At 51.1% G+C, this 18090-nt stretch overlaps 1 protein-coding gene across 6 annotated transcripts in view; it reads right to left on the bottom strand.

The window, feature by feature from the left end:
• Positions 1 to 18090, bottom strand: part of KATNIP (katanin interacting protein) — a 187450-nt gene that overhangs the window by 133038 nt on the left and 36322 nt on the right. For all 6 annotated transcript variants that reach the window (XR_003610397.2, XM_028109842.2, XM_028109841.2 and 3 more), the window contains one exon: positions 5629 to 5705. Coding sequence is in view for 5 of the 6 variants with exons in the window: in XM_028109841.2 (XP_027965642.2) it covers positions 5629 to 5705 (77 nt within the window). In the remaining variant the exon portion in view is untranslated. The remainder of the gene's footprint in view (positions 1 to 5628; positions 5706 to 18090) is intronic.

Below are 18090 nucleotides of genomic sequence, written 5' to 3'. Positions count from 1 at the left end.
CTTGACCAGGAACAACGGTCAGTGTTTGGTCCTAACAAAACCCTGAAAGCAACCCAAAAGTCCAACCCCAGGGAATGGAACCTGGGATCCCACACAGCTGAGATCATTATGAAGAGTCTGTCCAAACGTGAGGAATTGCTTGTGATCGGGGGGGAGGGGGGGAGAAGCAGAATAACAACGGGATGTGTGTGGTTAAGTGCAAAGTTGGAAAGAGGTGTGTTTGTGGACGCGGCGTGGAAGGTGATACATGTGAAAATCCAATCATGTTGAGGAAGGAGGGTGGCGTTACGGGTGATTTCTTTGTTTGGTTTTTAAATGTTTCTTTAGCTGTTGCTACATCCATCTTTTCAACAATCATGGCAGGAACATTTATTATAGACTTCTTATCTCTGACCGGCCTTGGAAGCCTGGGAGTCGATTGTTGGGCGGGCAACAGTATAAAACAGAAGGAAAACACAAGTCACTAAGAGACGCTTTCCAAACACAGCCATCCTTGTACTCTCTGGAGCCAACCACCAAAGGCTGCAGTGGGCAGCAGCAGGCCCTGGGGAGAGAGCGCAGGGAGCCTGGGCCCTGGGAGGGGCCCTGAGAGTGGAAAGTCTGACCGCCCAGCCACAGGGTGCCTGCCTCTCCCTCTGGAGGCCGTCCAGTCTCCTGACGCTGCCTGGGTGCTGACGGTGATGTTCTGCTCGCTACGCGGGATGGGGGCTGGTACTCCGTGTGTGCTTCTTTTTAAGCAGAATGATTGATGAAAATGTGGATTTATGAAACTGATAAATGAGGAGATAATTATCCAGACTGTGAAAGGGATCGCTGAAGGAACGCCCCGTCTGCAGATGAGCCCACAGTGATACTCATTACGCACGTGGCATCAAAGAAAAGTGGTGTCTTTTTTTTTTAATTGATAGCCTGCTTTGCATAAAAAGCGGGCCCTCAGTGTAGGGGATTCAGAAAACTCAGACACGGTCCCTGCCCTGTGGAAGATGGAGCCCCTGCTCACCTGCTGCCCCATCACACCCCTATTCTGGGTTTTGCTGGCTTCAGAGCAGGGGGCTCATGCCTCACACTACAGGAGGCTCCGTGTGTCTGCCTATTCCCCCTTCCTACCGCAGGTATCGGACCCCTGGATATGGGGTCTGTGCTGAGTGTGAGGAATGCTCTCCATACCTATTTCTGGAACAAGTGGCTCTAAGGCACTTTAGGTCTAGCAGGGGAGAGAAGACATGGATGCGCATCCTAACACAGCTCCCGTGGACCCCATGCTCATCACTGGAGCCTTTCTGTCTGAGCCTGTAGCGACCTGTGGGGCCACTTGTACACAGCTCTTTGGACAGAGAGGAAGTGGGAGTGTGACAGGGGGACGTGACTGGGGGGTCAGGGCATGAGCAGGGGCCCTGCGGGCGAGAGGGCGCAGCCAAGCATGAGGGGTGGTGGCAGGTCGTTCCTGAGCGTGGCCATGCCTGGGCTGGTGGCTGAACCACCTCGGCCTCAGAGCGCTGTGGCTGCGATGACCAGGCTAGGTGGCCCCTCGGACCTCAGTCACCCCAGAGGCCAACCGAGGGCTTCTCCAGGGGTCAAGCATTCAAGGAATACCTAGATGTCAGCTAAGGGAGGAGGCGTATTTAGCATTAATATGGTGATGATGGTGGTGATGAAGATGACACCTGGGTGTTGTCTTTCTTACTCACTCACTGGTCCTACCACTGGCCTGTTTTGCAGATGAACTTGCCCAAGGTCACAGAGACCAGGAAGCGGCCAAGATTTAAATTCTAGTCCTCGAGGCTCCAGAGCCCATCTCCCAGCCACACCATTCTGCTGTTTCTTGTCTCCTCACCGCTTATCACGCCACAGGGCCTCTGAGCAAGGGGAGTCCAGATGAGGAGCAGTGACTCCCAGCTAAGGGCATCCTGGAGGTGGTGGCATTTGAGACCAGCCTTGAAGGATAGAGAGGTGAAGGGCAGTGGTGCAGACAGCCTGCTGTTCCTCCCAGAATGTCAGTGCTCATGGGCTCTGGGAATCGCCCTTTAGGATGTCAGCATCCCCGATCCATATGGGTGGATATCGCACAGTGTGGGGGACGAAGCTCCGCACGGGAGGCTCTCCCATTTCCTTAGGTTGTGTGACCTTGGGCAAGTCCCGACTCCTCCTGGCCTGTTCCTCTTCTGTAAAATGAGATCAAGAGTGCCTCGGCCTCTTTGGGGTGTCATGAGGATGGAATGGGGTACTGGGCTGAAGCTCCAGCTCAGAGACTGGCCCATGCCAATGCCCCCCTGGGTGCTGGTTCTCCCCTTCCCTCTCTGCCTGAATTTCCTTTTGGGGCAGTGGGTTCACTTCTCTCATGGGCATTTTTTTCCTATATGTTTCCCTCAAACCACCTTTTCCAAAAAAGAAATAATACCGGACTCCTGGATCCAGTCCAGCCTCCAGCATCTAGAGGGATGTATTACAGCCCCTCTCGGCCGTCAAGCCCTCCAGTACTTGGCCCAGGCTGGTTGATCTGTTGTTGAGTGAATCTGTTGGGCGTGATTACATCTCTCATGAAGGTGAGTGACCAGAATCACTAAGGATCCTCCGGGGGTGTTGTGCAGGGGTGACTCGGGGCTGTCACATCCTCCTTTACCTCCCCTGGTCCTCTCCTGGAGCACATGATCATGTTCTGCTTCTTCGGGCATAGTTATAAATAGGTGGCCTTGTGCTCACCTGCTGCTGCCCAGGGAGTTCCTCAAGGGCAAGGGCAGACACCTGTTCGTTTTGCCTCGCCAGCAACTCTCCCCCATCTTCCAAACTGAGCCTCTCGGATCCCCTTTCAGAACCACCCCATTCCTTCTCTTCTCCATATGGTTTGGGTGACACCCACTCCACCACCCAGCTTAAGGAGGTGGCCAAGGAGTGGCCCGTCAGACCATGCCATCTCACCAGGCACGGGGGGGCGATTGGCTTGGGGCTGAGCCAGGGCCCACCTCAGAACCTTTGCCGGAACTATCAAGAAGGAAGTGCTATTTCCTCCTCGAGGCAGGATGTAAGTGTGGGGCCACCAGTGACTGCCTTGGCCCCCCGTGAAGGAAGTACTGGCCTCAGGTGACTCCAACATGGAGTCAGAGCTGAGTACCTGGATACAACTATGCCTTGAAGCTGGTTTCTCACTTTCATGAGCCAATAAGTTTCCTTATTGTTTAAGGTCTATTTACCTTGGGCTTCTGTCGGTTAGACCCCAGGAGCACTAACTAACAAAGTCTGTGCCTTCCTCATCACGATGTTCTTCACACTGGTGGCAATGCTAAGCACTGAGAAGGCCCTCAGCAAAATCCTACTGAATGAGTAAAAGAATAACATCACGGGCATCTGTGGCGGTTATGTTCCGGGCAAGTCACTCCTGGGAACTGGCTCCAGTGATTGCACACACCCCCTTTCTCAGGTCACAGGGCAACCCGGATCAGTAGACTGGGTTTTCATTTCCCTCTGTGCACACTATACAGCCCAGAGGCTGGTTTTCTACCAGGTCATATAACTAGATTTCCAATAAACTGCGGTTTATTTCCACAAAACCCCTCATCATGAAAGTGGCAACTCTGGCGGGTTTCTCCCTGCCTGCCTATCTATGACAATGTCAAACCAAACAGCAATCAGAAAGTACAGCCCAGCTCCCCCACTTCCTGCCTGGATGACCTTGGACATACGGCTCACTGCTCTGGGTCTTCTTTGTATGGAAAACAGGTGCAAGGAGTGTAGCTACCCCTCATCAGGTAGTGGGAGGATATAATGAAATGATGGGAGTGAGGCACCTGGCATGCGGGAGGCACCCCAGAAAAGGTACCTCTAAAGCAACACCCAGTGATAGCTTGGGGAGCCACCCACTTTTCATGTCTCTATCTCAGGTGTTTCCAGCTCTACCTTCTGAGCTCCTGTCATCACGCCAGCCACCTCTCGGTGACAGCGCATCCCCCAAATTTTATGGCAACTCGGCTCGGACATCTTTTTAAATTGCCTTTGTGCTACAACCTTGTCTCTGGATATTCTCCTCTATGCCACCGGCTGGTACCCCTTTGATTGTGCACTTATTGATCTGCTGATTAATGAGAAGCAATTTGCTCCTAAGGAACTATGACAATGTCCTCCCAGACAAGTCACACGGATATGATTAAACGATCACTCAGGTGTTCGGTGGCACCATTCAGCCTGCCAGGAACGGAATAAAAACACCCTGCTCCATGGCATTAATGATGATAAAAACCCCTTTGGGCTAATCAGCACGAGCTTCCCGCTACCGCAGTTGGAGCCGCCCCTGGGCGGAGGAGACAAGCACAGGGTGGCTGGGCACAGAGGACACACAGCCTGGTACTTCTAGCCGCTCCTAGAGTTTACCTGTTCAAGAGTTCGCCACTAGGGGTCGCGCTGCCTCAATGGGGGCATCTGGCAACGTGGGAGGGTGTTAGAGATCCTGGGTATCTTAGTAAAGGGGCCGGTGGGCAGGAATGCTGAACTCCTGTAACACCAAGGACTAAACCCATCCATGCAACATGCCAGTGGGGCCCCACTTGACAAGCACAGGGAGTCAGGCCAGTCAGATGAGGGCTGAATGCACATGCAGGATGACAACAACCCCTGCCCTCCCCACGCCCCTGCCCCAGCTCTCTTGCCTGCAAGACCCCAAACTCATTCCCATTAACCCCAAGGCCCAGATTAGGGCCCCATCCTCCCCGCTCCTGCAGGTCTTTTATAGGGGCCTGCAGCATTCTTCCCGTTGTTTTGAGTTTTAATCTGAGTGCATTACCAACATTTTAAAACTCTGGGGATTTTAAACCCAAATCCAGATTTCCAGCTTCTCCAGCAGCTTTGGAGGATAGGGACCTCTGGGTCCAGGCTCCCACAAACAACAACTGGCCTGAGCTGACTGAGCAGCTGGGAAGTGAGAATCGCAGGTGCCCACCGTCTCCACCGAGCTGGCTTCACTCACTGCCCGGCCCCTCCTAGCATCTGAGTTTGCAAACCCAGCTTAACACGCAACCCGAGGCCTGGTGATAAACCACAGTGAACTGAACGTGAAATTCCATGGGCCCCGGGAAGGCAGCGAAGAGGGGATGCCTCTTTCTAGCCAGACCACGCTGCTTTGCCCTCGGTCACCAAACATGGCATCTACCGTAGGATTTTTCTGGAGGTAGCACACCAGAGTCAAAATGAGTACCAACTTAACGTTAAATGACATATTGACCAACTTTAAACACAGATGGGAAACGACTCCACCTTGATCTAATGAGGCATGATTATAGGCTCAGATTTCACGGGCCCGTCAGAGCCTGGAAGATCACAGACAGGGCTATTCAGGTGACTCATGCACAGGACCTGCCACGTTAGAGCTTTTCCATGACAAAGCCACCTTCTCCCAGAATGGCAGCAGGGAGGCGAGAGGTGGTACTTACATGTGGAATGGTTTGCTACAGCTCAAAGATGCAATTAAATCAGCAAGTGGAAAAACGGGAGCTGGGATTGCAGATAATATTCTGAGCCCCTGAGTGGAGGCTGCCTGCATCCCATTCCTATGTGAAACAGAGCCTGCATGCTGTTTAATAAATCGAAATAGGGTTTTTATTTGGCTAATATGAAGGGCTGCCGTTGAGCAGCTCATCTTACCGGTTCCTCTGCTGAAGCAATATTAAATACTCATCATGTTTCTCATCGAAGTCTGGCACCATGTCCTTAGTGTAACCCTGAAATGAAGAAACAGAGCAGTATGATACAGGAATGCGGGGAATTATTTACGGAGGCAGGAGGCTGAGAGGCAGAGGCTGAACTTGACAAAGGCATCGCTCAGGTGACCCAGAGCCCCAGAGATGGCCTGATGGCCCCATGGGTATTGAGCATACACAATCAACATCTACAGAAAGGACAAGGGTGGTTTCCCGGTCTCGACACTGTTCGTTCTGCCCATGCCCTGTAAGATCAGGGGCTTGGGCCAAGATTTGAGCTTTAATGTTTTCTCCACACTCATTATTTAGTTATCTGAATGATCATAACCAGATGTAACCCAAATCAGTTGTATAAGGAGGGATCTCATTTTTCTCTTGCCGTGGCAAGAGAAATGCATGCTTATTAGAACAGAGTCATTACAAAAATATATGACCCAGACAGTGAGGGCTCCTTTAAGAGCAGACACTTGTGGGCTTAGGTCTCCTCTTCAGGCAACAGAACTCTGGATTTCCTCTAGAGAATCATTCAGCCCCTATTTTTTCAGTTCACTGGCTTCCTGAGAGGCCCTTGAAAGTTCCTTTGTTGGCCTTTTGGGTCACATGACCTTGGCCTTGGCCTTGCCAATCAACACAGTGCCTCCCCCAGCCACAGTGATTCACTGATCTGTGGATGAGCCCTCGGCCAAGCCAGGCCCTTGAAAGTCAGCCCTAGGACTGTGCTGATCCTCTCGGGGGAAGAGCCGCTCTCTTTCCACTGGGGGGCTAGGCTGATGAGACGCAGGCCTGGAACTGTCTGAGAATGAGGTCAATAACTGAGATAGCAGGTGCACTGAGAGATTGAGAGAGATCCTTAATGTCATGATTTGACACCCTGGATCCACTTATGTCTGAAGAAGTATCTGGACAATTAAGTTCTTGCTTTAGAAGTTTCTGCTGAGTCTCTGTCATTTGCAGCCGAAAGAATTATGTCATATATACCATAATCTGATCATTAGAGATAACCCCTATTATAATTTTCTATAGCTTTATGGTCATATATACCATAATCTGATCATTAGAGATAACCCCTATTATAATTTTCTACAGCTTTATGGAGGGATAATTAATGTAGACTAAATTACACATATTTAAAGTGACATATGTATATACCAGTGAAACCACCATTGTAACTTGAAATATATTCTCCCAGATGTTTTCTTTATCATATACATACATATTTATAAATACACACACCAACACATTCTTTTTTTTTTTTTTTTTTGAGGGGGGAGGGAAAGAGGGAGAAGAAGAGAGAATCTTAAGCAGGCTCCTCCACCCTGAGCATGGAGTCTGACATGGAGCTCAATCTCATGACCCTGAGATCATGACCTGAACCGAAATCAAGAGTTGGATGCTCAACCGACTGTGCCACCCAGGCGCCCCCATTTAAATAAACAATGCTTTGCAATTTTCTGCTTCTTAAATAACTTTTTTGCCAAGGGATGGATTAAAGAGACAATATAGGCTTGGTTCTGGTCACAAGTTACATGGATTAAGTTTTAAATGGCAAGTAAGACATTTGCAATAGAAATGCAATTTGGGTGAAAATCCTAACTGCTACCATGGGGAGAAAAGAAAAGAAAATCCCCATCATTCTCTTCTTCTCAAAATTGGCTTTAACACCATTATTCTACCACAACCCTAGCCACAGGTGACCCACAACCTCCTTAGCCAGCTATAACAGCTCTTGCCGTGTTCATCCTTTCCAACGGCTCTGGGCTAACCTCCCCATTCGTCCCCAAATTCTCCTTCAGCTTCTGCAGTTGCTAATGGGTCTCTTTCCTCCTATGCCTTGTCTGGCTTCCTTTCCTCCTTGGCCTCCGTTGGGGATGGTCACGGTCTCTGTCCATTCCACCCTTTTGGGTCTCTCTCCGCATCTTCTCTTTCCAGTTACTAGGAAATGGGCCCTCTGGAAGGAAACCCAAGGTCGCTCCTGGTCCAGGGCTGACAGCCCAATCGCCTCTCGTCCCCTTTCCTGTAGGACTCCCGTTGTTGCTCTCTGCTTCCTAGTCACCCCACCTGCCGCAACCCCCCCAGGCTCCCCCTCTCTTTGGGCCCACCTGGGGGCAGGATGAAGTACTCCCATCTTCTCTCCGGTCCTGGTGGCCCTGAAACCTCGGAGTTCTGCCAGGGTTTTCCTGCTAGCTCATCTGGCCCAACCATCAGGAAGTGGGGACTCCTAAGGAATGTAAGCAAACAAACCAGCGACAGCTGACCCTAATCTCTTACTTCCCTGGTTTCCTGAGCTGCCCAGAGAGGTGACTTTGTCCTCTCTGGGACTGAGCCCTGCCTCGCCCTGAATGGGGGAAAAGCCCACACAACCTCAGCCCTCCTGAGAGCTGCTTGCAGGACACTGGGTCTGGGGAGGAGTTCAGTCCCCTCCAGAATAACGCATCTGATGTGGTGCCTTTCCATATACATGATTCTCCTTTGATCTTCGCAAGAGCTCTTAAAGTGGTTATTATTACCCCATTTAAGATACAAAGAAACCCATCTCATGCATCTTCCGGGAACAGGCATCCTACTCCACGGCAATTTACATAACCATTTTGAAATATCAGAATGACCACTGATATATTATGGTGTGGAATGGACATTCAGTGACATTTTTAGATGAAATACGAGACGACAGAGAGATCTCAGCTCGCGAGGGCTGCCCTGGGCTTGCATCTCAAACCCTCCGAGAATGCATTTATTTGCCTCTGCCAGGAGGGGGGATGTCATCACAAACAATTGAACAGCACAGGCACGCTTCCAGCCAAACTTCTCCCCAGCCCCGTGCTTTTCCATGCTTCTCATATGCTAACTAACGTGCACATGGATCGCCTGGGACTGTGTCAAAGTGCAGGTGCCGGCTCGGTAGGATTGGGGAGGGAGGGGCCCACATCTGCATTTCTTTCTTTTCTTTTCTTTTATTTATTTTATTTTATATTTTATTTTATTTTATTTTATTTTATTTTTTATTTTATTTTATTATTTTATTTTATTTTATTATTTTATTTTATATTTTATTTTATTTTATTTTATTTTATTTTATTTTATTTTAAGATTTTATTTATTTGACAGAGAGAGAGAGAGGGAACACAAGCAGGGGGAGTGGGAGAGGGAGAAGCAGGCCTCCCGCGGAGCAGGGAGCCCGATGCAGGGCTCGATCACAGGACCCTGGGATCACGACCCAAGCCGAAGTGGCTCAGTTGTTGGGCGTCTTTATTTTTTTTAAAGATTATTTATTTGAGAGCGAGCATGAGCGCGGCACAAGCAGGGGGGAGGGGCAGAGGGAGAGGAGAAGCAGGCTCCCCGCTGAGCAGGACCCTACCCTGGGGATCATGTCCTGAGCCTAAGGCAGGAGCTTAACTGACTTGAGCCACCTGGGCACCCCCAACACCTGCATTTCTAACAAGCTCCCAAGCAATGCCCCTGGGCCACACTTGGAGTAGCAAGTCCTGAGTCTAGCCCACCTCTAATCAGGCAGTCTCTGAAATTGAGCTGGGGAGAACATGAGTTTTGAGACCAGGCCTGGCTCCCAATAGCAACACTGGCATTAGTTTACTCCTCTGTTAAAATGGAAGTCATAACAGTACCTGTCTGGTTGGATTTTTCTTTCCTGTGTAGGGTTAAATGCAGATGGGAAGCCGTAACAGTGGAAAGGACTTAGCACAGTACCCAGCACTTAGAAAGTTCTCAGTGACTATTAGGTACATTTATTTATATTTATGGAGTTCCATTATTTAAAGAGCACTATCTTAGTTCCTCCCCACACATGCTCATTCCCACCCCACCGCCTTAATCATTCTACTCCCTTTTCCAGAAATCCACCCCATCCTCTCCAGCCTCCACCCAAATCTTCTCCAGGGCCCAGCTGAGTTCCCAAAGTCTCCACGAAGCCTTCCCTTGCCATTCACGCCCCACTCCCTTCAGCTCATTCTGAAACCCTGAAATTAGCATTAAATTATATACAATACAACATGCAATAGTACATAATTAAGCGCTAAGTTGTTAGCATTTAACTATGTATGGTGCTCACTAATTACCTGGGAATTTGGAGACTTGGGGGTGGACCCTGAGCTCCACTACCTTTGCTGAGCCTCAGTTGTCCTCATCTATAAAAGGGGGGTAATAAAAGGTGTACCTCACAGGGCAGCTCTAAGGCACAACTAGGAGAAAAGCAGAAGTGGCTTGGGATCATTTTCTTTCTTCTTACCGATTCCCCAGGTGGATTATAAATTCCCGGAGGGCACAACTATGGGAGGGGCAGGAGGAAGAGCCTCAGCCTCACCACTATCCAGCTGTAGGAAGGTAAGTGCTAAGGCTGGCTAAGCACCACCTCGGTTCAGCCTCACTTCAGCCCTGGTCAGACGCCGGACACGGGCCCTCCCCAGCACTGCACACTTCACTTTGCTGAGGCTTTACGTGTCCAGCTAGCAGATGGAGGCATCTGCGTTGGAGGCACCCTGCGAAGGTGTGAGAAGCTTGTGAAGGGCCAACTTTATCTTCGTTGTCTTGCAGCAAACATATGCCAAGTGCTCAGCCTCGGACCTACTGTGTGTATGTGCCTACAAGTCGTACTCAACCACCTGTCAGGGGCTTGCTCCCACGGTCCCCTTGTGCTTGGGATGAATGCTGTGCATCCAGTCAAGCAAACACGCACTAGCCGAGGGTACCTAACATCGGGGATGGCCTGCAGGGGGTTCTAGGAACACCCATTCCATTGCATGCACAAGGGTATTCTGGGAAGAACATCTGTAATTTTCAACAGATTACCAAAGGCATCGGAGACCCCAAAAAGGAGACAAATGATGATAATGAAATGTATAAAATGGGATGCCCAGGATTTGAATGAGGGGCCTGGGAAGGATCCCCAGGGCACGGCCAGGCCCCAATCTCTAAGGGAAACCACTGCGTACCCAAAACCTGACTACTCCTCCCCACCTCCTCACCACCACCCTGGTTCAGGCCCCCTCAATGGCCTCCTGCTCCTGCCCTCACCCCTGCAGTCTCTTCTCCCTGCTGCAGCTCAGGGTTCCTGAGGAGAGCTAAGTCCAGTCATGTCACTCCTCTGCTCTGGACTCGGCCATCAGGGCACTGGGCCTCCACGCACCTCTCTGATCCACCTACCACTGTACTCCTACCCGCCCCCATCCCAGGACCCCGGACACTCAGCACGCTCCAGCCTCAGGGCCCTTGTCCTGCATGGCTGAGCTCTTCTCCCAGTAAACACCCACATCGCTCACCTCCTTCAAGGCCTACCTTCTCAGGGGGCGTCCTCCCCGGCCACCCTACTTAAAATTGCAAGCTGTGCATCACACCCCCACTCCCACTCTCCACGAACATACTATCTCCTTTATCTCATTTACTATGCCTTTTATGTATTGATTCCACAGAGGCAGGGACTGGGTCTGTTTTGATCGCTTGTGTATTCCAAGCCCCTAGGACAACGCCTGGCGTGCAGGACGCCCTCCCTAAATACCAGTTGAGTGAATGAATACATAAGGACACATTTGAGCCGGGATGTTTAAAGATGAAATATTTTCTGGGCCACATGAAAAGGGAAAGGCACTGGGCAAAGGTTTGGGGGAGGGGAGGGGACTTGACAAAGCTTGAAATGTTCGCGGACTGGCTAGAAGTTGGGTTTGACCGGAGGTGGGTGCTGAGGCTGCTCTAGTTAGCTATGGCGAAGGGTCTAAGGAGTTTGGATGTGACATGGATGCAAAGTTGTCCCTGCTGCTACTGTCATCCTCATCATCTTTATCCCAGACACTGGCCCCAGAGACAGCACAGAACCTTATCAATGGCCAGACTATTCATTCTCTTTGGGGGAAAAAGGGAGTTGGAAAGAAATGCCAGGGGCACCTGGGTGGCTCAGTCGTTAAGCATCTGCCTTCGGCTCAGGTCATGATCCCAGGGTCCTGGGATCGAGCCCCGCATCGGGCTCCCCTCTCAGCCAGAAGCCTACTTCTCCCTCTCCCACTCCCGCTGCTTGTGTTCCCTCTCTCGCTGTCTTTCTCTGTCAGATAAATAAAATCTTTAAAAAAAAAAAAAGAAAAGAAAAGAAATGCCAAGGATCAGTTATGCTTAAAGGTGCTCGACAGAGTCTATATTTCAGGGATCACATACTCCCCTGAGGCCAGAATATTGGAATTCTCCTAAACAGGGCTGATTTAGCGAGTGCCCGCGTGTGAGCTGCATTTCCAAGCAGCTCAGAGCTGCGGAGCTGGCTTCCAGGGCTTGTGAATGCCAGGGACCTAGCCTTGCTGGGGTCAGGTCCCAGCAGAGAAGAACAATAACTGGATGGTTTAATAATGAGGTTGTGGAAACACCATGTCTTGGGGCCCTGCAGAGTTCACAGAACAACCCCCCCCCACCTCCCCCCAGGCTCATGTCCTACCTGAGGAACAATTTAGGAGAGGAGCAAATACTCCAGGTTACTGGGGCCCAGCTCTGCAGGCTGCCTTAGCTGCCATTGTTTATGCTCTCTGGGGGTATTTATTGTAGGTGTGTGCAGTAATGCTATGTTCTGGGATCAGTATGCCCATTTTACAGGCTCTGAAAGCTGAGGCAAATGAGTAGAGCTCACGTACATTTGTTGTTTGTGTCGGCTCAGCATCTATCATTTCCTTCTGGTTACATCACCTCAATCTTCCCTTGGGAAACCACTTCTCCTCCACTCTCAATCCATGTGGTACCCTGGCCAACCAGGGAGCTCCATCTCCCTGGCCGTGTGATCGGCTCAGGGCTAGGCCAACAGACTCAGCTATGGGATTGGCTGGATCTGCGGGAAAAGTCCCCCAGGCCTCTTCCCCTGGAATTATTAGCTGACAGGAGCAGAGAGCTATGAGGGCCACCATGAAGAAAGAAGTCATCTCTATCAACTGATTAGGTTCACCATTATGAACACCCTTGTATGTTCCATGGAGAGATCTGTCCAAGAGTCACACCAACACAGAGGCAGCTGAACTGAGGACAGACCACATGGAAACCAGATCCTCTTGATCATGTTTAATCCCCCATATCCAGCCATGCCTGAAGCCGGCACTATATTGGACTTTTTAGTCACATACCTTTCTTACTTGGGCCAGTTTGAATTATGTGTGTGTGTGTGAGAGAGAGAGAGAGAGAGAGAGAGATTCACAACACCTCAGTGAGTTCTGGCTGATACAGCAGTAAAGCCAATACTCAGGAGTGTCTAAATCCAAAGTCTGTCCCATGACCTAGGACTCAGAGAAGTTAGTAGAGGATTAAAATGACATTCCTTAAGGAATGTTCTCAGTGATGGCCCTAAACCCACAATAAGAGATGATCCAAATGTATCTCTAAGTACAAAACTCCTATTCTCCCTTCAAAACCCACCCCCAGGGGCCAACTGCTCTGTTCCCCAGTGATCCTGTTCTTTATGTCTCCATGCTGTGTAATCCTTAATGCGTATTAGTTGAATGAAAAAGGATTGTTCTGAGCTTCCTTTTTACTGTTCTTGCTAACATATCAGGTGTCCTCCCATCCTCAAAAGAGGAACAAAAAATGTTCTGCATTCAGCATGCTACATCACAAAGGAAGGTAAAGCATCAGCTGATACTACCCCCTAGAGGTTGGAGTGAAAATAAGGCAAGGTACAGCAGCAAAGATTTGAGCTTCTCATGCCCTGGCTAGACTGGGTTAACAAAATCGTATGCTCTGTACACACCAGATGGAGAATCAAAGGGAGAATTTGGCTTATTTCTCAAATACCTTAGACTTACACTGATTACTTCACTACCCTGCTACGTACCCTTATTTATCGCTACCAACACATACCTGGAGATTTTTATACTTAATCCAGGGTTTGTAGAACATCGATGTAGATCTAGAATCTAGGATTCCCTCCGGGACCTCAGGACACAGTAAGCCGTATCTCTATGAAAATGTTTTTCTTACATACCTCCTGAAAAAACCATTTTCAATACATATCTGCTAGAAAATAATTAACATTTCTTTTTAATTCTCAGAAAAGTTTTCTTGTAAGATTGCAATGTGTGTTATAAACTATCTTTCAGGCTGGCAAATATAGATTTTTCTCTTTTTAATCTTGAATGAGTTTACTTTAAAGAAGGAAACTTTATATTAATGCCATAAATGGAAAATCATTACTTGCCATAAATAGAAGGCAGACATAAATACGGACCTACTGAAATAGCACACACTTTACGAGCCACCTACCGCGCCGTGGAAGTACGCGAACCGCACACTGCGAAACTCCACACAACCCTGCGAGGTGGACAGCACTGACCTCATTTTACAAATTCATTTGTTCGCTCAATATTTATCGAACGCCTATTCTGGAGACACACAGTGAGCACATCAAAGTCTCTGCTATTACATTCTAATGAGAAGAGACAAGCAATAAAAAAAAATAAGTAAACAGGTAGTATGTCAGATGGTGCCAAGTGCTGCGGAGAATGGAAGGCAGAGAAAGGCAGGGGGTGGGGGGCAGCAGAAGGGCAGGGGAATGGAGAGGGAGGTGCCATTTTAGCCAGGGGGTCAGGGAAGGCCTCTGGTAAGGTGACCTTCAAGACGAGGCTGAAGGAAGTGAAAGAGAAGGTGTGGGCATCTGGACAGAGGGGTTTTCCGGGTGGCGAGAGCAAGTGCAAGGCCCGAGGTGGGAGCATGATGGCATGTTTGAGGAACAGAGTGAGTGGGGGGGGAGTGGGAGAACCGGGGTGGGAGGGCACAGAGGCTCCGGGGAGGACTCTGACAGTACCCTGAGGCACCAGGAAGCTCTCGGAGGTTCTGAGCAGAGCTGACGTCGTGGTACCTAGGTTTTAAGTGAGTTGGGATGGGCTGCTCCCACCCTCCTTCCTGAGGAGAGCTCTGGAGGGGGCTTAGGCCGGCGGGGCCCCTGAAAGCAGGGTCTGCAGCATCAAGGGAAGAAAAGAGGCCTGCCTGCTTTCACAGTCCCAGGCTTGTGCTAAACTGATTCAGGTGGCTGTTACACAGGTCGGAGCCTTTCAGGCCCATGGGACTGGCCACTTGGCCCGATGGGAGGAGAGGGGCAGCCTAGCTGGAATTCTCTCTTCTCTGATCTCTGCCGCCACCATCTGATTTGCATCAAGAACCTTTCCTTCTAAGGGAATGAACCTCCCACAGAGCTCCTCCATTCCGATTGCCAGAAAGCATGCTCACCCCTCAGGTAGGGGCCACCCCCAGCCCCCTGAAGAGCGGGGGCACTCAGAGGCCCCTTCCTATTTATTCAAGAAGTATTCCTTGAGCTTGCCCTGTGGGATGAGCACTGCACTAGAGACGGGCAGAGATGAATGGAATCTGGCTCCACCACCCTCCCTGACCTCACTCCCCCCCCCACCCCCGACCCCAGCCTCATAGCCCTTCTGGCTGTTTCTCAGAGAAGCCAAGCCCCTGCTGGAAAGTTTCCTCCTTGCTTGTGGGCATGTGTGGCCCTTCCTGGGGCCCCTCCCGACTCCCCAGGCCTTCTCCTCTCTGAAAGTATCCCCTTTGGTGAGTTTGTGGCTCCCGCCGCTGGGGCACCAGAGCCAGGAGAACATGCCAACGCTCACTGCTGTACCTCTCGGCCCCCAACCAGCGCCTGGCACACATAGGGAGCTCGCAGAGTATTGTGGAAAGGAAGGAACAAGAAAGAAAAGAAGGAAAGGAAGGCAGGAAGGCAGGATCCCTGTCCTCAAAGAATTTAATGGGGCAGCGCCTAAAAGACAAATGCTTGGTTGCCATGGGGTCACTGTCACCAAGAGGAGCACGAGGGCCAGGGGCCAGTGGGGGGGAGTGGCGGATGCCTGGAGCCACTCAGGGACTGGGTGGGCTCTACCGAGGAGAGAGTACAGCGCTGACCTGTAGGGGAGCTCACTAGGGGCACCCAGGCAGGAAACAGGGTGTGCAAAAGCACAGTGCAAGGAGCCCCGGGAGCTTGTCTGCGGGGTGGGACGGAGAATGCTCAGAGCACGTTGGTTTGATCTCAGGGGATGGCGAGAAGGACCTGGCCTCTGACATTTCAGGTCTGCTTTAGGCCGGTGAAGGGCAAAGCCCACTGTGCCAGTGACAGGTGCTGAGGGCTGGGTGCACCCCCATCCCCTCCCCGACCGTGTGGGACCATGATCCCTTCCTTCCCTCTGTTTCTCCCCACGTCCGCCCTCCTTCCCTTCCTCAGGTTTACCACTTTCAGGCTTACTGAGCCCCTCCCAGCCCATGCCAGAACCAGGTCCCCCGCCTTCTTGAGTTGATGGTCTAGGGAGGGGGGCCGATTTTAAATAAATGAGCCCACCGCCCAGTATTATGTCATCTACCATCCCAAGCACTCTGGAGGTGGATGTGGGACACCTTTACGGGGGACACATGACGAGGGCAGGGAGGTCAGCCGAGGCTTCATGGACGGGCGACATAGAACCAAAAGGTGAAGGGCAAACAAGGTAATTTGGGGCAGAGAGGGGAGCGTGCCCCAAGCAACACAGGCACACATGTGAAGGCCATGTGGCAAGAAGGCGCAAAAGACAGGAGGGGCAAGGACGCTCCGCGGGGCTGGAGCCACCAAGGGAAGGGGAGCAGAGGGCAGCGTGGGGCTGAGGGGCCGGGCCACCAATACCACATGCCCACAGCAAGGGAGTTCTGCCCCCAACCCTGACCACTGCAGAGCCACATCGGGTTACTGGGGCAGGGGGCGACATTGGAATTAGAGGTTGGAGGTGGCCAAGAGTGGGTGCTGGAAGCAGGTAGAAGGCTGCTCTGGGTATTCCGACAAGAGGTGTCAACAACACGGAGGAGGCAGGGAGAAGGTGTTTTCAAGGCAAATGCGCAGGGCTGGGGGACATGGGGTGGGGGGAGGCACTGAAGCCCTGCAGTGTCTGGCCGGTGTAATCGGGGGGACAGTGTTGCCATTCTTGCGACAGCTGGCAGGCAGCAGGGCCAACTTTGGTTTGGGGCAGCTGTGTGGAAAAGCAGAGGCACCCAAGAGGGGTGGTTCATGGGCTGGCAGTGGGGTGTCCAGGTTTGGAGTTCAAGACTTCATGGCACAGTGAAGACGCCCCTTCCTCCCTGCTCACCCCCATCCCAGGCGGGGTTACGCCCTCCCTCTGCAGTGTTCCTGACCCTTCTCACAGACCGCTCTCTGTCAGGGAGCACTTAGCCAAGCCACTGTGGATGCCGCCCAGATGACTCATTCTCACCCAGGTACCGGGACTGGTGATGGCTGGCAGCTCACAGCTGGGCCCTTCCCAGGAAGAAGCCAGGTGATTCTCGCTCTCAGATATGGGTTGATGCCAAGGGTGCAAAGACCCAAGCACCTTGCCTGAACTGGGAATGTCTCTGAAGCATCACCCATCTCCAGAGTTCCCTTTGGGATTACCTGGGCTGCATCACCATTCAACTCCTCCCTCTGCCCAGTCCCACTTCCCTCCTCCCTCACAGGCGTCATTCCAGAGAGCCCCCCCCCCCCACAACATAGCTCCCTCCCATTGTCTGCTTCCTGGGGGAACCAAGACAGTACATCTCTCCTCCTTGACCATGAGCTTCCAGGACAGGACTGAGTCCTGTTACATCAAAGGACGTGGATAAATGCATTTTGGACAGCATGAACAATCAGGACTCAGCCAGAACTTCCTACATGGTCCTGAATGCAAAGAAGACAGACCCGAGTCCCAAAAGTATGATGAATTCCTTGCACCATAGGACCCAATTTTTTTTTTCAAGATCTACTTATTTGAGGGAGAGCGTGAGGAGGTAGAGAGGCAGAAGGAGAGGGAGAGCGAGAATCCTCAAGCAGACACCGCACTGAGCACAGAGCCCAATGCAGGGCTCGATCCCAGGACCCTGAGATCATGACCTGAGCCAAAATCAAGAGCCAGTGGCCCAACCGACTGAGCCACACAGGCGCCCCCACAGGACCCAATTTTTAATTCTGAAGTATGGTTGCCATGGAGGTGTATGACACAGGCCCTTAATTCCCAGGTCTTCATTTGACTGCTGAGCAGCTGTGAGGGGTGGTGGGGACTCGGCTGTGCAGCCAGATGCCTGGGTAGGAATCCCATCCTGCTTGGGTGAGTGGCAAATGGTACTTGTGCCTGAGTTTCCCTGGCTGTCAAACTGGGATGATGTTCTAGCAGCATAGTGCCTAACCGCCAAAAAGCAAAAGCAACCTGGCTTGTCCTTCAATGGATGAATGGATAAACAGGGTGTGCTATCTCCGTACAATGGTACGTCGTTGGGCCACAGAAAGGAATGATGTACTGACACATACTACAATATGGATGGACTCTGAAAATACTATGTTCAGTGAGAGAAGCTGGATATTTACATGAAATGTCCAGAATAGGCAAATCCACAGAGAGAGAAAGCAGAGTAATGGATACCAGAGTCTGGTGTAAGGAGGAACAGG

The sequence above is a fragment of the Eumetopias jubatus genome, unplaced genomic scaffold (genome assembly GCF_037043125.1).
Source record: "Eumetopias jubatus isolate StellerSeaLion01/CBP00866 unplaced genomic scaffold, mEumJub1_p1.0 scaffold_12, whole genome shotgun sequence".
Taxonomy (NCBI): domain Eukaryota; kingdom Metazoa; phylum Chordata; class Mammalia; order Carnivora; family Otariidae; genus Eumetopias; species Eumetopias jubatus.
Note: the sequence above shows the minus strand (reverse complement) of the source record. Positions and strands in the feature narration are given on the sequence as shown.